This window comes from Haemorhous mexicanus, chromosome 5, assembly GCF_027477595.1.
Source record: "Haemorhous mexicanus isolate bHaeMex1 chromosome 5, bHaeMex1.pri, whole genome shotgun sequence".
Classification (NCBI taxonomy): domain Eukaryota; kingdom Metazoa; phylum Chordata; class Aves; order Passeriformes; family Fringillidae; genus Haemorhous; species Haemorhous mexicanus.
In genome coordinates, this window is record NC_082345.1 from 36826741 (window position 1) to 36848051 (window position 21311).

The 21311-nt window shown below is 40.6% G+C and overlaps 1 protein-coding gene across 1 annotated transcript in view; it reads left to right on the forward strand.

The window, feature by feature from the left end:
• The first annotated feature begins 608 nt into the window (after positions 1-608).
• LIN7A (lin-7 homolog A, crumbs cell polarity complex component) overlaps positions 609-21311 on the forward strand; it is a 46181-nt gene continuing 25478 nt past the window's right edge. Inside the window, exons 1-2 of the mRNA XM_059846856.1 lie at positions 609-888; positions 19518-19636. Coding sequence (XP_059702839.1) covers positions 609-888; positions 19518-19636 — 399 coding nt within the window. The remainder of the gene's footprint in view (positions 889-19517; positions 19637-21311) is intronic.

The following is a 21311-nucleotide window of genomic DNA, read 5'->3' on the forward strand; positions in this document are numbered from 1 at the left end:
AGAGGCCTTCATGTTCACACGAGCTGCAGCTGACCTACAAGAGGAGGCCGCCACATGTCTGTGACCAACCCCTCGTGGCGGAGAGCTGGTGTATGTGCTGGGTGTCTGAAGGATGGCCGGCCGCACATAGCACGTAGAAAAGAGGGATGGCTGGACTGATGAGGCCGTCGCCTTGGTCCATCCAAAACGGTGGCTATATGCTATATCCCCTAAGGCCCGGCACAATGGCAGGAACAGCCTCTCCCGGCTCCGCGCGCGGATCTTCCTTCCCCGCAGGCAGCCCTGGGAGCAAGGCTTCCCCCTGGCACACCGCTCCCCGTGCCGCAGCCGGGCCCGGCCCGGCCCACCGCCCCCGGCCCAGGCGAGGCCGGGCCGCTGGATCCGGCCCCGCCGGTCCTCCCCGCCCCGCGGCGCTGCGGAGCTCCCGCCCTCGCCCCTCTCTCTTCCTCCGCCGGCAGCTGCGGCATTCCCGGGGCGGCGGGACCAGCAGCGAACCGCTCCCCGCGCACGGCCCGGGCTGCTGCGATCTCCGCGGTCGCCGGTCTTTGCCCGAGGCGAGCGCGGTGAGGCGGGGGCCGCTCGCCAGGCCCAGATCCGGCAGCGCAGCGATGCCGGCAGCCCGCGCCGGCCCGCGCCGGGCCGCTCTGCGCCCGCAGCATCGCGGCGGCCCGTGTGCGATGAGCCGCCCACCCTTGGGCACCTTCTCCGCCCCGCTCGCCTCCTCCTCCCACGGAGCCACCCTCCTCCTCCGCCCCCTCTCCCTGCCAGCCTCCTCCCCGCCCTTCCCCGCACTCCACGCCGGTGCCGGAGCCGCGCGTCACTCGGGCTCCAGCCCCGCCGCAGACATGGCGACACTGACAGCGGTCCAGCCGCTCACGCTGGACAGAGGTAAGCGCGGCTGCCGCCGCTCCCGGGCCGCGCCTCCGCGTCCGCCCTGCCCGGGGGCCACCGCGGCAAGCGCCGGCTCTGCCCCCGCAGCTCCTGCGCGGCAGCGCTCCCCGCAGTGCCCGGGGCCGGCGGTGGCGGCGGGCAGCGGGTACGCGCCTCCCTGCGGGTCTCAGGTGGGCTGCAGGAGAAGGTCTGAAACGGAGGAGATAAAACTTTGTGCGGGCAGGGGCCGGGATGGGGCAGGTATCCCGCCGCCGGCAGCGCGGCGGTGCCGCAAGCGCAGGACGCGGCTCCGCGGTCAGCGCTCCGGTCCGGAGGCGCTCCTCGGTGCCGCTCCGCCGTCCCCGCCCTGCGGGGCTCCCCCGTGGGCGCTCCCCGCTGTGGCTCCGCGCCGAGGCTCCGCGTCGGCACCCCCGCAGGTGGCTCGGCGGGGGATGCTCGGTGGCGGGGCAGCGCCGCTCCGGCTGCGGGTCGGGAGTCCGAACCTCTCGACGAGAGCGTCGTTTGCCGGCAAAATGCGGCTTTTTGGGGGTTTGCGCGGGGAAGGGATCCGTGACTGCAACTTGTCCGTCCGCATGCAGAAGATCAGTTCTGCGTATTCCTGTAGACAGCTGCTCGGTCCGGATAGGGAGAACGTGGTGGTTGGGTAGCCCTGAGGCTGAGTCTGTAGTAACCTTTTACAGGTAGCGTAAGAGGGTGCTGAAATCTTGAAGTTTACAATTAAAGTTTTGCCTTCAGGCTGTAAAAATGGAACCTCATTCCCTTGCAGTGCGGTTGTTCCCGTAACACGGTTCACCAGAAACCTCATTCGATTTCTGTGGGTTACAAGGGAGAGCAACTTTGCTCCTACCGCTCCCAGTACGGCATTCTGAATTGCCGAGTTGTCCTCCTTCCTCACTTGCATCCAGAGGCTCCAAGAGGCTCCCAGTCCCTATAAATCTTGTACTCTTGAAAGAATAATTGAGGCCAGTGCCTTGCTGTTTTAAATGTTAGGGGTTTTTTTCCAAAGGATTAAGATGGACTGTTGAAGATGGAGTTGTTTTTTTTTTTTACCCTGAATCCTATGCAAATGAATCCTGTGCAAACTCAGTTTCAGAATTGGAAAGGAGAGGTAGGCACCTTTTCTAGAACCTGATTGAGAACAAAACAGCCCACAAAGTACAGTTTGCTGGGCTTAGATTCCAGCATTAGTAGAAAGGGAGAAGCTAAAGTTATTTTTTACTGAAATAGCAAAGTGTTAGTCTGCACTTTAAATTAAACTGCTCAGAAATCCACTGTGTAATCTACAGTTTCACCCTAATACTGTTTTCAGTAAGCAGGACAAATCTACTTTCTGGCAAAGGGGTGAACAGATGGCAATCCATTAGTAAACCTGACTTTTCAAAGGAAATATTACTATTTCAGAATTATACATCCCTTTTTGCAAAACTATGCTTTAAAATTCCACAATACACAAAAAGGCAAATTAGTCCTAATTTAAATATAAAAATCTGTTGTCTATGTCCAGAATATGCCTAACCATTTGGCAGGCGTGCCAGTGTTGCCGTCCTCCTGGTTGTCAGCCATGGCTGGTATTAGTGTGAGTGAGATAAAACATCACAGGATGATAGGATGTGATGTGCAAAACAAAAACACAGACAAGAGGAAATAGATTTAAATAGTGCGCCTGGCCTGCAGAAGGCCATTTCGTCAGAGGGTTACACTTCATCGCTTGTAACATGCTGCTGCATCAACTGTAGAGGATGGGCTGAAGCAACTCCAGAGGCAACTAGGCAACACCAGTGCTTCCAAATATTTCCTCTATAGTCTTTCTTTCACAGTCATGGGAGAGGGGAACTTCTGCATAGTGAGATTTTCTAGATTCCTGTTACTTTGATTGCAGCAGATGATCCATGTTTACTGTCACTATGCCTTGCACTTCTCTGCTGTGATCTAGGCATAGCCCATAAAAGTCTTGTACCCTCATATCCATTTCACCATGTCCCACAGGGAACTCAGCACAGCAAGAAAATAGGGAGTGTTTCAGGAGAGGTGGTATTGTTAGTCTTGTGCTTCTGAGGGAATTGCTGCTTGATCTCTGTCCAGGAGGTGTTCTGCATTCCCCCTTGCTATGGGTCACTGACGCTGGTAAAACATCATAAGGATATATACGTTAGAAATCTGAATTACATTCTGATGTGTCTCCTCCTGGACAAAAGATATTGACTGTATTCTAGTACATAGATGGGAGCTTTCTTAAAGCCTGACGTAAATGGCATTCGAAACCTGTATGGTAAAATGAATTACCATTTAAAGGTGAAGGGCATGGTGTGTGTGAATGATTGAAAGCCAATTATATTCTGAAGATTACTTCAAGCCAAAGCACAGGAATTAATTTCCTTAATTCCTGTCATCATGTGCCTTTCTACCTGCACAAATGTGTGCAAGTTCCATTAGGGCTCTTTAATATGTAGAACAAGTTCACGAAATAATGGAAATTTTAATCACTTACAATTTAATCTCTAAGGCTTCTGCCTGACCTTTGCATGGTGCTCTGTTGGGAGGAGGGGAAGAAATCAGCAACCGCTTCAGGAAGGAACCCTAAGGCAATGTAGTGAGGAGTGGTACCACTTAGGGGAAGGTGGCCCCAGCATTTGGGAGCCTTCTGGGTGTCTTCCAACAGCCAAGTGAGTCATCTCTTGGAGAAAGTGCTCCCTTCCTACCTTTATTGGAAATGTCTCACACCCTGAATCAGTAGCACCCCATCAGTAATCTCCAGTGTCCATGAGAGCTAACTGGTGGAATTTTCCAGGCAAATTCAAAGCTTAAACCTTCAAGGTATAGGGAGCTATACCTTGTTTCAGGTTGAGATAAAGTTACACCAATGTCTTCAATAAAATGACAAGTAAAAGAAAGCAAACTTGGGATTTTTATTTTATGTTCAAGGTTATGGATTTTTAAAAACCTCTCCTCTCAGTGTTGTTTGCCTTGCAGAGAGCCATTGCTTCACCCTACCCTATGGCCGACAATAGCTGCCTTTCCCTTTGTTATCCAGAGCTCCAGGTCTCCCTTGCATGCTGTCTTCTGTTGTCTTGCTCTTCTCAAAGTCCTGGTGCAGTTAACTCCATTGCTCTGTGTGTTGTCCTTAATCTTTATCCATTTTCACTGTTCAGCAACTCAATTTCCTGCTCTAATCCTGGGTTCTTCTGCTGTCCAGTGACTCTCAGCACCTCACCAGCCTAACATTGTCTCAAATGCTGCATACAGATCCAGTAATAATGTTCTGCTTGTCTCCAAGTGCAATGTCATCTAACTCAGCCATTTTAGCCTCCTCATGGTTATAGGAAGACCTCCTGTGAGTTCTTACATGCTGCAGGTACACGCTCTAAGCAATGAGAAATTAAAGCAAGCTTGTTGTGGGTGGGATCACTTAGACTATTTCAGCCCAGCCTGATGAAAGCATTTTCTAGAAGTACCATTACCCTCTTGGAAATACGTTAGAAAGGAATAGATTTCTGTGCTTCCCTTGGCACACATTTAAGAAGTGCTCATAAGGAGGCCTGAAAATGGAAGGAGGCATCTTTCTAGCTATGCATTATGGATGTTCCTCTCTATCAGAACTTCATAAACCTTAATTCAAATTTTGCTTGTGTTCTTCCTTACAAGATTAAAATCTACTTCAAAAGAAAACTGACCATGTATTTTCTCAAACTGCTGCAAAATCTCAGTCCCAGTTCCCCTAAATAGCATCATGACAATGGCAGCTTTAAAAGTGCACATTCTTGTTTTTGAAAATACACAACTAGCCTATACAAAGACCGCCTCCTGATCAAGAACAAGGAAATATCTTTTCATATGAAGGGGGACTTTCAACTGCCTTTTGTTAATAATCTATATCCTACCATGTTTTTCTTTATATAGTTACTATTCATGTCACTGATGGTTTCATTTCTTAATGTGACTGAGGGTAAAAGAAGAAATTTGAATAGACTGAATATACACTGCTGGTACTTAAATCCCTGTGAAGTTTCATAGCAAGGTCATAGCTATTGGTTATTGATTAGCAAATTTCTCTTGATTTCAAATGCATCCTTGGAAATGGAAAGATTTCTTGCTTTTTGGCTGTAATGCATAACTGAGTTCTGGTTTTTTTTTTTACAAACTCAAGCAAATACTTTTCCAGTGAATTGGGTGTCCCAAAACTTCCTGAAAATCCATTATAAAGCACCATGTTCAGCAACAAGAAATAAGAATATGAATGGGCTTGGAATTGTCATCAGCTGTTAGACAAATTCAGATGTGGTAGTAGATGGCACCTGACCATTAATGTACATAGGTGCTTGCTAGGGTACTCCTCCTTTCTTTCTCTTCATCTCTTCTTGTCATTTTTCTTCTCACTACATCCTCATAGCCTACATAATTGGGGATTTCTTCCCCATCTGTGCCCATATACAACAGAAATTGTATCGAACATAAGTTGCATCAGGCTGTGCATATATTATTATAATGTATATTATCTTGGAAAAGAGATAAAGCATACTCCTCAGGAAGAGAAAATCAGATTCATCAAGTGTGAAATACAGTCCTTGACAGGGGAGCAGTATAAAGCCAGTTCTCTTTTGCACAGGGTGAAGCCCTGTGGAGCAGTGCTAAGTGATGTGCTGTTCCCCGCCTGGTTGCCTGTCTGTCATGAGGATGTCTTCTCTTGCTCTTCAGCATTGCATGCTAAAATTGAAAAATCCTTCTGCAAGTGCCACACACTTCAAGTCTAACATTTCTCCTCTTGATGTGCCAACTGAGGACATATAAATAACCAAAATCATTCTTCCAAGAAAAAAAAACAGTCTGTTGTTTGTAGGGACAGAAAAAAAAAAGTGACAATTCTAGTTTCGGGCTAAAATGCTTAGGTTTTTTTACATCAACGTTATCATTGATTTGATTTTTTTTTTTAAATGCATTTTTCTGAAAGGATGGATTAAGGTAAGTGGATTGAGATAGTGGTTTGTGGGTGTTGACTGGGACACTTTATGGGAATCTGTACAGTTGAAGCATTGGTTTTTTGGGTGTGTAGTTCAGCTGTGCCACCTGGAGCTCTAGAGCTGGAGTGGAAGCAAATACCCTCTCATGTCATGGAAAGAAATACATGTCACCTCTGATGCTCACAAGTGGTGCAAAAATACATGGGTTTAAAATTTAATACACAAGTCCAGTTTAAATGTCTCTGTAGAGTCCTCCCCTGAAGAGGTGCTGGGGCACATGGGAGCTCTTTGCAAGATGGGATGTGCCTGAGGCAGCTGGGCATCCACAGACACACATCTTTTAGGTTGGACTTCCCCTTGTAGGCAGGGCCTTGTCCTTCAGCCCAGAGTGATGCATGGTGACATGGAAATTGGGAGCTGCGTCTGTATGAAGTCAGATGGAAACATCTGCTGCAGAACTCATGGCAGCTTTTAAAATTAAGTCACCTTTTTGAAGTGTAAAGGGGGGGAAACCCTAAATTCTCAGTCATTTTTCCTTCAGAAGCATGTAACTGATAAGAAGGCATAATCTGCAGAAGATGGATGTGCTGTCAGGACAGGTTTGTGAGGCATCTTCAAAACCGATGGCACTGCAGGGACCTTGAATTCTTCCTGCTCTCCCCAGATGAAAATGTTCTTTTAGACATGGTAGCAGTGAATGAATCATTTTATTCCATCTGAATTTATCCTCCATAGAGAAAAATGGTAGGGTGGACTCGCATGTATCCTGCTTTTGACCCTTCTAAGAGAACCTGCTATGACAAGAACCTGCACAGTTTCAGGATTCACCATTTGCAACAGGCTGCAAGAGTATTAGTGATTAGAAGGCATGAGGCATACTATTTTCTATGTTGTAAATGTATACTCTCTAGTTACAGATAATTTTGAAAAAGACAATATAGTTTCTAGATTACATCCTTGTGCTAGGTTATACATATTGATTCAGTTTCACACCGAGGTCTGAGACATTTTTGTAACTTCAGAAAAATGTATTAATCTTTTGATGTAATTGTAAATAAACAATTTTCTTAATTCCATCCTATTGCTTGAGTTGGACTTCTCTGATGATTTTACCAGAAAGAAGGCTTTTGAAAAATGTAACAAGTGAAGTCATCAGCTTTTTGCAGAGGATTATTTGTCCTTTGAGTTTACTGTTTCAGGACATGTATATCCCCATTTCTCCTTAACATCGATGACCCTCATGCAAGTGCAAAATATATAAGTACAAGTTTTTGTCTGACCTGTGTTGTTTGGATACAAAATGCTGTTCTTGAAGGTAATGCAATAGAATTTGAAATAGGAATTAAGTAAAATTATTAATTCTGGTCACTTGTTAAAAGTGCAAATAATGAGAAGGAAGGATTTAAGAGGAGACCAAGCTAAGTCAGATAATGTTCTGGAGCACATAATTCTAAATTTGTGAGTCTGCCTTCCATCACATGGAAGGCAGACAAACAAAATATTTATTTTACACGGTGCATTTTTGACATTTTTAAAAGTAATATTTACTAATGTGCTATGAATTACATAAAACCAAAAATAAATAATAAAAATATTAATTATATATGTATGTGTAAATCCAGGCATTTTCAAAGTTAATCTCAGTCAGCTTAATCTTCTTTTGTGACATTCGCTGAAGAGTCAGCCTCTGAATGAGAAACTTTCAACAGTTAATTCTCTATTCAGATGAGAACATTTGATTGATAATTTTTACATATACACGCATTTTCATATAATAAAAATGTTTTCCTGAGTGTATAAACCACAAGCTTGGATCATAGAGGTGTTAAATAAAGAGGGAGATGTATGTATAGATTTGAGAACTTATTTTACCAAGGTCCAAAAGGGAGTGGTTAAATAAACCTCAGATTTCTCAAATGCAACTTAGCTAAGCTACCAGGAAATGCACACAGCTTCTCATAATGTGTTGTTACCCTACTGCTACTTTACTAATAATTATAAGAAAAAGGAGATTAAAAAATCTTGATTAGAAAAAAGAGGTTAAAAGATCTTTTTTAGAATGCCATATCTCAAGAGGAGATCAGAGGATGAGTGTTCTTTATTACTTGAAGGATGGAACATTGAAGTATCCATGAATACACAGAGCATCAAAGCATTGAATTTGTTTCTGTTCAAACAGGAGTAATTGTAGAAGAAAGAGTTTTGCTGAAAATAGGCTGTTAATTTATTTCTCCTGAACCAAAGTTACATTTTACTAGTTCTTTTTGACAAAAGCCCATGTTTGATCACTAATCCTTCACACCCACTAACTCTTTAATTTTCTATCTCAAGCATGTCTTCTGAAAAAGTAAACCTCCTAGCCCTTAAGGAATCAATTCCTCTACAATCAGTTAAGCATTGGGGAAGAATGTACTTGAAACAGATTACGTGGATAACTATGGCCATCAGCAGCAATCCTAGCCCTCAGAAATGGATATATCATCATCTCTTCACTTTTCAATAGACTTGGCAGCTGTGTTTTTGTGAAACAGTCCTTACTGAATCAGCACAGTAGCAAAAAGATAATATAGCTGTTCTTTGTTACACAGAGACAGACCAGGGAAACTTGAGAGGGCATGGTGGCTTTCAAATCTATGAAGCAGTCATTGGAAAAATAGGTGGTTGTGTGTCTGATCTCCTCTGTAGCCTGACAGTCTTGTAAAGCGATAGTAATAGCTATGGAGTTCCTAGATACCACCTTTTGCATCCTACTGTAGAATTACATGTGCCCCTCATATCTTAGGTAGCTACCTTGGAAAATCAAGCTGCAACCTGAGAGGAGTTCTAGTACTCCTGTTTCAATTCTTGGGATCATTCAACATGTAGGACACCAAGCAACAGAACTGCAAAGGTGACAGTGAGCTCTCTGTTTCACATGGGTTTTCTGTTTCAAGGTTTTGTTCGTAAATTGCTGCAGCGATTCAACAGTCTCAGCTTTCTTGGAAGATCATATTTGTTTCAAAGTTGAAAGCTAACAGTGATCAGTTGTTGAAATCTGCCAGCAGTGAATCTGTACTGCCTCGTTTTACAGGGATTTATTAACAAAGGATTTTATTTATATCACTTTCTTCTTGCTGTTATCAGTGTTCACCTACACACTTAGAAAGAACAGGGCTTTTTTTTTTCCTTTCCTGAGAAATGACTAGGATGTAACCAAGTACCAGAGAGATTCAATCTGCAAAAAGAAGTATCATTAAATCCACTAAAATTTAAGACAATATTAACTGTCTTCTCATTACCTAAACCTACAAATAAAGTGTTAAACATGTATGTAATTATTGTCTTGCATCCATTGTTTTGCACAAATTACGTATTTTCACTGTTGTCTCATTAGACTCTCATCCCATGTAGAAAAATAGAAGATAAGATTCTGATTCTAGACTTCAAGTGACAATTTGTATTGTCACTATGTACACTTGCCAGTAGCCCACAGCCATTTTTCTCATCTTTCTGGTAATCACATGAAGAGATTTAAGGCTAAGATTAGCTGGAGAGAGAAGAACTGAGGAGAGGCAGCGGGAGACTCTGGTAATGACATAGGAGCAGGGAAGAAGTGAGAGTTACTGCTTTGGCTCAAACACAGTGCCTGTTGTGAAGGAGAATTAGCATCCCTAGGTTAACCCTACCTCCCTTTGTGAGACACCTGTTGGGTCCTTTTCTTCCCCCTCTTCCTGTCTTCTTCCCTGCCAACAGAAATCTCTGTGATGCAGACTGAAAAGACACACTGGAAGCAGCAGTGTGGGAAAGGCATGAGGTTGCCCATATGCCAATAGTTTTGTTTCGTGATGCTCACATAGTTTGTATAAATACTTGATTTTGCTTAGGCAGGGGACCAAGAGAATGGATTTTAGCTAAGAGGAAAGTGTGTTCTTTTTTCTTTCTGTTTTTCTTTGTTCAGGCTAGCTTATTCATTGTAATAATTTCTGTTTTCTGCTTCTAGCTTAGTCAGTTTTTCAATTCCTTCACTGATTTGAATGTTTTTTCTCTATATGCTTGAGGTTTAAAACATAAAAGTGAATATTATGTTCAAGTCCTGAGGTTATATTAATGTATCAACCCTTTACGTTCTTCTAATCTGGGATCAGAACCTCTAAAGTGTTTACATTTGCTGTTCCAGCCAAGTGTCCAGAGTGCTTTTGTTCAGTGTTTAAAGAAGCTTCATGCCAGCATTGTGAGCGGTCTCTGCCGATGCAGAACTGATCCTACAAGATCAAGTGATGTGATCAAAAGAAGAGAGGCTGGTGAAGTTTTCAAGGCATCACTTTACCTGATGTTTATTGCTACAGAAGGCAGCATGCAGTTTCCTTGCTTTCACATAGTTCAGCTTGTAGGGACTTAATGAACTAAGGCTAGGTGTATTCACCATACTTTCTCAGCAAGTTATAGCTTTCCTTCAAAGGTTTTTTTTTTTTTTTTTTTTTTTAATTTGTTATTTCACAGTTTCAAGAAGTCAAACAGAACATAATTTACCATGTCCTGTGTAGGTAAATAACTGCTTTAAACACCTGTCATCTCTATTTTTAAAATAAATGCTTTCAGAAGGATTGAGAATTTAAATAACAACAAAGTCAGAAACTACAGAATACCCTGCTTCCTGCAAGAAACAAGTGTTAAATAATAAATGCTTGTATATTCCTTATATAAATAATATATTCTTACTTGAATACAGAATAAACTTTAAGAAAAACTGTTGTCTTTTTGTAATGCATTTGTAGCCAACTGTACCTAGTCAAAAAGAAAGGATCAAAATCATGTCTCAACTGTTCTGTTCATTAGTGAGTGACTAACTATAAATCGTAGTTATGATCACAAAGAGCAAGTATGATGAAACTTTATGAAGTCAAAACTACATACAAAGGGAAGAAATTTTACCTTTTAAGAAAAGTACTCTTACCTTCCTTTCCCTCTTCTCTACAGCTATTTTAGGGGGAAAAATCACGAGATTTTGTTATAAGTACTGCCTTAGAAAATACCATAGTTTTCAATGCTCTTCTGTTCTTTGCATTTTCAGCTTTATGCCTTTATCTTTTCTCTTAAAGGATAATTCGGTATCTTGTTTTCACACTGATACTGTGTTCAGTGTCTTCTATACAATGCAGTGGGTGTTGTCAAATGTGAAGGGTTGTTGTAGCTGTAATTTCATCTTTCTCACAGATGGCAAAATCTTCTGGTGAACATTTTCAAACTCATATTTATGCACCTCCTCATCCTGATTGCTTTAGAAATTGCAATGAAGCTAATAATTTGGAAGAAGAAAAATTATATCAGTGTTTAAAAATTATTAGGCTTTAAGGTTCATTTTAAGTGCTCATCTTTGAAAATTCTAATTGCATTATTGCTCTTCAGGCCTTGAATTAAGCCAGTGAAACTCATCTTATTGAAATGACCCTGAATTATCTGTTAATTTTTGCTTTACTGTTCTATGATTCATTATTATTTCTTTAAAAATCAGTTCTGAAAATGTGACAGTACCATGACATTTTCTCTAAGTAACTGTTGAACTCTTAATAGTTCTAGGTACTCTGCAGGTCAATCTCACACATGCACAAACAAATCAAATCTGAAATTACTGGCAAAGATGCTCCTGTGACTTACATTAGTCATGTGAAGGCTCAAGGAAAAAATTTGACTCGTTCTAGGTACAGTAATGAATATGCTATGAAGATTGATCAAAGTAAAGCAAATACAGTTCTCACAGTTGGCCTTCATGCTTGGTTAAGGCTATGAAAGTCCCTAGCTGAGGACATGAACAGAAGTCACTAGTCAAAATTAGTAGAGTAAGAAGCAGGGTAAGATTACTTAAGACATTGTAGACATTTTAAGGTTCAGAGAACACATAGAGCATATTTTTTCATTTAAGGGACCTTTTGAATGTTGTATTTGAATGACCTAAGCAGAGTATTCAGGAGCAGTTTGCCTGAAATGTCAGCATTTCAGTGTTTGCCCAAACTACCCAAAGTGACTGAAGTATCAGAAGATATCACTGAATGGCTTTTATGGTGTTGAGGATGCTGGATTGGGAGGATCTCAAGACAGTTTGCTGTCTGTGATCACAGATGGCACTGCTTTCCCTGCAACTAAACTGTGTCCTTTCTATTAGCTGTTTTGCAAAACATCTCAGATGCCTCAGACCAGTCTGTCTTATTCAGATGTTGCTGCCAAAGCTGCTGGAAAACCTCATGGTATATAACACTGCCCTGGGTTGTGCAACAGTTGCATCAGAAGTTCTGTGTCTGAGAAAGGGACTGAAGCAGAGCCTGGATGCCTGTGGTATGCCTGAGAAGCTAGAGCCAAACAGAATCTGAGCACAGCTCAAACACACAGAGTAAAACAAGGTCTGATGAGTAGCCAGAGAAAATGATGATATTGATAGCATGGTGACATGATGACAGTGAGGCACCAATGCCTCAGGTATTGGGGGAATGTATGCAGAAACTCATGGGGACATACCATTAATGTTTTTGAGGGCAGTCATCTCGCATCAGGCAAAGTCAGACTGATGGACCTATACTCAATTATAGCTCATGACTTCCTGATTTTTTTCTCATACATTAAGAAGGGAAAAAAAACTAATAAAATAATCAGTTAAGGCATTTTAAAAAGCTTTAAATCAAAACCATATTGGCCTGCCTTGTAATGACACTTCTCTTGTCAAATGTAACTCTTCTGAGGTATGATGTCTCCTGGACCACAGGGAGATAATTTTGCATGAGTCTCTCTATATATCTGGACAGTAAGAGTGGGTTTCATCATACTGATGTCTGTTATGTAGGATGCAGGCATTTACATCTGAGGTAATCATCTAGTCTTCCTTTGTAGTCAACAAAGGGACAAGGCACTCCAGATTATGATTCATTTCATGTAAAGTAGGTCAGATGAATTGTAGCCTCAAAGTGTCTGTTCTTCCTCATTGACTGTAACAACAGTTGAGGATGAGTCGCTGAGCTGTCCATGTCTACGTCAAAAGCGCAGCACTGAAACCCTCAGCAGAAGATGAGTCATGAGAGCTCTGTATGGTTGTTCTTTGTTATTTTTATTTATGTATTCATAGTAATGTTTAGCTGCAGGACTGTAAAGTGACAATGCATTAAAACTGTAACTGCTACCCATATCATCCAAACCAGAGTGTGAAGGCGCTGGTAGTAGTATTCTTGTTTGATCTTGCTTATTCTTATTAATTTGAATAGACCTCACAGATGCATACTATGAAGTGTTAAATATTATTGCTGTTTTCTAACAGTTTAGCTCATGGCTCCCTGTACATCAAGGGTAATTTACCATGGTGGAGTACATCTTTATGCTTACTGATTAGCATGAAATTTAGGGCAAGACAAACATATCAATTTAAATGAGAAAAAAGGCTGCTCCTTCCCTCAACATTTCTGAACTATCCAGTTTAGACTAAATAAATATTTTAAGTTAATGGAAGGACCTCTGAATTTAGGAGAGCACTGTGCTGATAGTGAGGCACCAAAGAGGTGAATGGAAGCATATTGGACAGTCTGGTATCATAAGTGTAAGATTTGCTGTGTTCTATAAACCAGTGGCTGACAGCAGAACTCTTATAATACAGAATATTTTCCAGAGATAGACACTGAATTTTTTCCAAAGCTGGTGCTTTAACCATGCAGTCACATAAATACTTTGATACAATGTACTAGGGCTGTTGGCTATGAATTATGAATGAACTTCGCTAATCACCACTGAATTTTGATTTCCCAACCATTGATTACCTGCTGTCATTTGATAGTGTTTGCAGAGGATTGCTAAATATAATAAAGCATCCTGTGTAGGCCTGTGTAATTATGATAAAAAGTTGACAGAATAACATTAGGAATTCTGGAATGTATTCTCATGAACTCAAGGAATAACAGAAACTGAATGCAAGTATTAGAGGAATGAAAAACTACTGACGATTATAAGGACCTTTTATGTCATGCAAATTCTTCACCTTCAGCCTGATTAAAGGTCTTCAGGCACAACAGAACAGAGCTTGCAAATTTCCAGGATTATTATTCTGTAATGCCATGGTGAAGCTAGTGAATATTTTACAGACTTACTGAGTATCCTTGCTGTCAGTTTGCAGTGATGTTTTACCTCGACAAGGAGTCAAAGGCTGGTGTTTATGCAGCACATTTACTTTTCCTAGTAAATACTAATGCAGTGATAGTCCCCAGAATAAAAAGGAATGAGGCATAGAAAGACCTCAAGAACATGAGAAACCTGTTCTCTAATACCTTAATAGTAAAAGATGTCACCATATTTTGGCTTTGGGAACAGCCCAACAACTTAATTCTAGAGTACTTACCACAGTAAAGAAATGCTGTGTTTCTGTATGATTACTGTTTTGACCCAAACTGATAATGCATGGCATTGGAGCTACTATTTAACTGCCTAATATTCTCTTGAGTCAGAGGGTAATATATTTATTTTAAAGATTGCAGACCAATTATCTCATAGACAAGCACAAAAAAGGAAGGTTAGATAGACACTTATCTTGGTAGATCATTTTGCAGTATAAGACATGCACATACTTTCTTTTCCAAGAGTCATTCAGGTATTAAATGGGACACATTTAGCATGCTAAAATAATTTGCTATATTTTTCTCAATCATTTTCAACCTAAGTAAACGGAAACAAATATAAATCCTGCACAAAATCTACCAGAGTAAAACCTCAGCCTCGACAACTTTCAGAGAATGCTAAAGCCTGGTCTACTCAATTTTAGTGGTTATGTGAAAGAGCACCAAGTTCAGACCAGCCAGGATTCTTTCTGTGGATTCTTAATTTGCTTTCAAGTTGTAAAAGCTGTATTAGAAAAAGCATTTGCTTTTTAAATGTCTACCAAATAAAAGCCATCAGTCTAGAGTGCAAGTGAACAAAAGCCAGCAAGTGAAAACCATATATAACAGAACAGAGAGATAACTAAGCCAGATGACCTCTTTTTTTCAACTGCACTCAGCTGTGTATATATGTATACATGATCTATACAGTGTTCCACTTGTATTGCAGTATGGTATCTTGCTGCTTCCTGGTTCTAGTGGTTTCTCAAAGGGTTTGTGTAGTCATCTTCTGCTTGTGTCCTGCTTGCAGTGCAAGTGGAACTTTCATCATTCAAATGAAAATACAGAAAGAACACTTGAAATGAAGATTTTTTTTTCTGAGAGTCATGCTTTTCTTCTGATGAGTGCACTTGATAAAATACATTCCATCCACCCACAGCCCCCTGCCTTCTCTGTGTTCCACTGATAACGTGACCCACCACACTGAAAGAGTATTATTTCCTGAAAGGCTGTAGGCAAGCATGATGATGAGAAGAAAAAAAATGGAATGAATGTTAAGCAGAATGGGAGAGAGAGGAATTGTGCGCATGTATGAGAAAACAAAAAATTAGAAGTGTGCTGAGAGTTGGATTTAGTAAGGGGTGGGGGGGAAGTGCATATTCCTTTTAAGATGTATATATCATAGAATACAAAGGAATAATTCTACCTGCATCATCAGTCAATTCCTACCAATTTGTGAGATATGAGTGGGGGAAATGACAATAACCACATCAGCACGAGTTGTATGTTAATACAATGGAGTTCATATTTTGGAAAATGTGTGAGAGTATGCAAAACAATCCTTTTCAAAAATAAGTATCTTTGCTCAAGAGAGGACAAAGGAAACACGCAGAGATAAAAAGTAAGGATATTTCATTTAAATATAATTTAACTAGTTTTACATAATTCCAATAATTTTTTAAACATATATCTAAGTAAGTTCACACACACTCTTTTCATCCATTTGCCCATTTCACAACGATGTAAGAAAATGGTATTTAAGAACAAATCACTGGTGATAGTATTTACAAGCAAAACTAGTTAGATTTATAAGCAAAGATGGATTGAGACAAGAAAATTATGCTGTCAGTATTTGTCAAACATATGAAGGTGCTCTCTAATTGACTTCAACAGGGGCAGATTCCCTGCTATATGCTTTATTTAATGTAGCTTAAAGTGTTACTCATTGCCAGTCATATCACTTCTTTGAGCAAGCACTTCAGTTTTAGCTGGAGCTCACCTTGAGAGAACCATCAGGAAGAAGCCTGTGCATCACTTAAGCTCTTGTGCACTGCTAAATTTCACTTTTTAACCTGTCCTAAAGTTTCCCTTTCAAAGTTATTAATGGAAGGAAATACAGTCTATTTCATGGGGTTTTATATACTCATATTTTATACACTCACATTTTTATATTTTTAGCTGGCTCAAAGTCATCTGTTTTGTGCAAAGGGTTATTTTTTGCTCTCGACAAAGCATCAGCTGATAACCAACAGCTTTGGCCCTGAATATATGCCTCATTTTCTTCCTGTAATTTATAGACTGTTCTCTCTTCTGTGAGCAATATCCCACCAGTCATTGCCAAATTGAGCAAACTATGGGCCTGTTGGTGACAAGAGAAAGAAGACTGCTTATTGCTAATGGATAGGTGAATAATAAATCAAAACAAGAACTTGGGCATCAGCATTCTTGTATTTTAGCATGCTGGATGAATTTAGAGGTGCAAAAAATCAGAATGCTTTGGGGATATTCTGCTTTATCTATCTCCAATCACTTCTGAGTGAGAAAGTTAAGTAATGTAGTACTGGCAAATGACAACTTAGTGCCCAGTTTTGCCTATGAGGCTGCATAGTAAACACCCATGCTAGACTATTCAACCAGAAGATGAATTTATCATTTGTACTGTAACACTCATCACTTTAAAAGTGATTAATTATCCTCTAGAGTCTGACCTATGCACTAGGGAAATGTTTAGACCTGTACTTAACTCTTTTAGATTGATTAATGTACCTAAAGCTTTTTATGTTTCCTTCCAATCTTTGCAAATTTCTCATTTAATGTAGTTTATTTCAGGACTATAGAAATGTGGGCTGTTTCCCAGAACTTTCAGGTGTGGTGACGACACTTCAAAACAACTGCAGTGTAGCAACCAATCTGTCATCTCTGGCATTATCTTTTACAGCTATACCTGCTGAGAGGCAAAGACAGTCCAAAACTTACCTGAACTGGAGTGGATAAGATCCCAGTCTGATTTAGATTATGTCAGTAGCTATCGTGTATAACATGAATTACAGAGGCTTTATCTGATCTATTATGGTATGCTGTTGAAGCTTCTTCAGAATAAATCATACAATTACTTTGTGTTGTCTGATATATCAGTTTACACCAACTAGTAGTAATAACTGGGGAGTGTGGATTTAGTACTTAACTAGCTACAAGTCTTGTGTGGCAGGTAAAGAAAAAATCCAAGGCAAATCATTCAATAGCTTTGTTAAAAAATCATTGTAACAACATTGTTATTACTGAGAACATCAAAAATTTTGTTAGGTTTTCATATTAGGTTTCCAACCTAAATGATTCTGTGATTCCATAATACTTAATGTTTTGTCATTTTTTGCACTCTCTTGAAATGGTTCTTGTTACAAATGTATTTACTGCTACTTAAATCCTAAAACCATCTTCTTTGATGTATTAGCTCTTATCAGTCATATTCTTCTCTCTAGAATCTATTTTTTTTTTCTTGATTTCCATGGCCTTATTGTTCCAGATCTCCTTTTAGTTTTCTGGTCATTACTTCAGGAAGTGTTTTAGAGGTATCTTGCTTGATCCAGCTGTGATCTGGTAACAAGGACTGGGTGCCCAGTGGCAGCTGAAGCACTGCTTGGAGCAAAAGTTCAGGTGCAGTTGTTGAATGCAGGGTCAGGTTAGTTTCATCTGAAAGTTTATGAGCTCCAAGACTGCTCTGCCATGCAATCTACAGCCCACTAAGTGGTCATCCTCCTGAACTAAACACTCTGCTTTCTGCCATGCTTCCTCTCATGATTTGAGCTGTCTTTTGACAGAGGCCTCTAAAAAAGCTTGAGAATTGTTTAGGTGTTTATCTACTAAGGCAGCAGATAGCATGCTGACTAGTTGCCTGCCTCTTTTAATTAAATTGTAAATTTTTTGAGATGTCATCTACTCTTTTCCAGTGGAAAAGAGAAATTGATGCAGCGGATAATAATGTTTTTCTTATGAACACAAATGTATTATGATTTTCTTTCCTATTGCATCTCATCCACTGTCATATATTTTTTCTGTTTCCAGAAGATTTCTCATATCTTCGTTGCATCAGACATCTGGTCAGTATAGCTCAGTTACAAGCCAAGGATTGTAAGAACTGTTTCAATTAGCATAATCTCCCAGTCATGAACAGTACGATCTTTGTCATCAGGAAGGAGAATTATATAAGGTTGCTTCTAGACAGTGCAGTAATTCTGGAGTTGTGTGGTTGAAGGGAGAAGTGGGTTGGGTTTTTTTCCTGCACTTAAAACACAGAATTAAAATGCCTCAAATACCATTTTATCGTTAAATGCCTCAAATACTATTTTATGATTAAATACTGTGTATTCACTGGGATACAGACCTGTGTTCAGCAGAGTGGTGTAACTAGCCAGTAGTGGCTCTGGTGGCTCTGCAAAAGACACAAGAAAATGTGAAAATGGCCACATAGTCGAGATGGCAGCATTACCAGGTTCAACTCTACTGCCAAACTTAAAGGCAAAGCTGGAAGGCAACCATGAAGTGGCAGAGGAGAAAACCCCTCCACATAAGCTCTGCCATCCTGAAGACTGACCAGGATGTGTTTAGCTCAATTCACTCCTGATGTAAGACAGTGTGTTCCTTGCTTGACTAGGCTGCTCTCCATAAGACCAGCCACTATTTCTTATGGCTCTTTGCCCCCAGCCATAAAAGATTGTTGGGCATCTTATGGGTTGGTTTGGGCTTTTTCTGAGGTATTTTGGTAATAGCTGTGTAAATTAGGAGCTAGTGTCAAAGAGAAAAAATTGAGTGAAGGTACTGGAACTGTTCAGCCAGACCAGAATCCCACTCACCATTCAATATGGCTTAAGCCCTCTAAAGTGCTCTTCGGAGACACTTTGATCTTTCCCTTGACAATACCAAGGTGCTTAAGGAGAAGTCAGGCCACCAAAAACACTGTTTCACGTATTTCTCCATGTTTTCTTAGGGTCATACGAGTTTTCTGTAGTAGATCAGGTCTTTGGAGACCTAGACAAGAACGCTACATTTACTCTTCTCTAGTAGACTTCCCATTCTTCCAGAGCAGGCTTTACCTGCCTCCAGAAAACTTTTATTAGTTGATATTTAGATTTAGAAGAAGAAAAGATCAAATTTTTTTTCTTGGGCATTATCATCCTGAGGGTGCTTACATAAAGACACAACTTTTTTTCAGGTTTTCTGAAAGCAAACCCTATGTTTTTGCTGTGCCATTTTCTCTTATGCAGAAAGTAAAAAATATTTTAGTTCTAATACAGATTAGCACTTTGAACTTGTACCTTTGTTCCAAAGATTGTTTGCTGCTAAGACTGAACCTCTCTCTGTCTGTTGTATGTGTACCTGCGTGGCTTGTCCGTACTTTGGGATTTGGATATCTCAACAGCAGTGTTGTTGCCTAGCAAAGTCTGGTATGACACAAGACTAATACTATGTGTAGGTAAAGCTGATTTTAAATTTAAAATGACAGTGTGCCCTTTTTAGTCATTTATTAGGCAATGTTTATACTGACCGTATCCCTTTTGTTTTCCCTTCTCAGATGTTGCAAGAGCAATTGAGTTACTGGAGAAACTGCAGGAATCTGGAGAAGTACCAGTACACAAGCTACAGTCTCTAAAGAAGGTGTTGCAGAGTGAGTTTTGTACAGCTATCAGAGAGGTATGAATTTAAGATTTGTAGTTATTTCTCAGACTAACATTCCTCAGTACAGAGAAGCATATTTGCCTTTCAGTGCTATGTTGTATAAAGGATGATGGATGTGAGATGTGTCTGTAGCTGCCTGCTACTGTGCAGAGCATAAGAGTTCCTGAGAAGCTGACACAGAACAGTTGCGTCAGCAAGACATCAGAGCTGAGGCAGTCAGCCTTGCTGAGGACAAAGGGTGATTAATTAGGACTTAAGTATTCTGCTCTCATTGCCTGAAGGGTCTGTGGTAGCCTGTACAGCACTGTGTTGGGATATGGGGTCATGCCAGTCTGGGTCAGTGCAAGCTTGAGTGCCTCTCCTTTGAGCTCAGGTGTGTGATAGGGAGGTGCTGATAAAATCAGAATGCAGTGACAGCCAAAAGGGGCAAGCCTGAAGTTAACTGAGCTGGCAGGAATCTTACCTTGAAAGTCAGTGGTTGGATCCCAGTGGGCTTTGTTCCTCATGTCAGAATTCCTTGTCATACTGCTGAGAACTGTGATCATTCCACTACCAGCTGTGGTCAGGGCTTATCTAAGCTCTTCCCAACAGAAGATGAATGAATAGTAATTGTTTTCTTCAAGTGGACCTAGAGAAGATGCACCACGGTTCTACATGCATACAAGCAGTATCTTTAAAGCAGTTAAACAACAAACACTTCTGTTGGAAGTTTATTAGAAAGAAAACATTGTTTAATACAACATTGTGTCAGATATTTTACCTGCTAAACCAAGGAGACTCTTAGCCTGCCAAACAGAGGCAGCTGTAAATGCCCTAATGAAGGCAACATGTTTTTAGAAACCCTGTAAGAACTTCTGTTTCAGTTTGTCTGTCTACTGCCTGGAACTAATCATCCATTGCTGAAATCAATGGGGAATCTCGTGTTCCCTTAGTGGTAGAAAAACTGAGCTCCTGATAACTAGGCAACAGGAGCAGATTGATTGAGTGGACTGCTGGGTGGCTGAAAGGAAAAAAGAGATGAGCAGACATTAGTTTAATAAGCAAAATGGAACACACTCTTTGTTTTATGGAATATATTCTTCAGTGTGAGAATCACAGACAGGCTTCCACCTAATTAAATTGCAGTTTTCAAGACTTTTTAAAGAGACCAGTGTTCCCTCACAGTAAATAATAAATAGTGTTCCCTGACAATAAATAATGGCACTGTGTACCCTCAAAAGCTGATATTCTGACTAGTCATTTCATTTAAGCAAACTAAATGCTTCTTTAAGTAACTACAGAACATAGAAAACTTGTGGGGCTGTTTAGGGTTTTCTTTAGATAGCAGAGCCTGGTACTCCAATTGTTAAAGGCAGCTTTGAGTCTTTGCAGCATCATCAGTGAAATCTTAAACAAATTCATATTAGTCTCAAGAAAACAGTTTTAGCAGAAGCAAAATTTAAGAAAAAGGAAGTTGGCGTAGGAAAATGCTTTCTCAGTTCAATAAACTGAAAGTAGGTCTTGACAAAATCATCTCAGTGGCACAAAAGGACTTTACAGAGTATGGTGTAAAGACTGTCTGCATGTGACTGGAGCTAGTTGTTACACAAGAATTGAGTGATGATGAATAAACAGTTCAGCCGGCTTCAAAAACAAACAAAAAAAATTATTTCTTATTAAGTTTATATATAATCTATCTTTCTAACATATC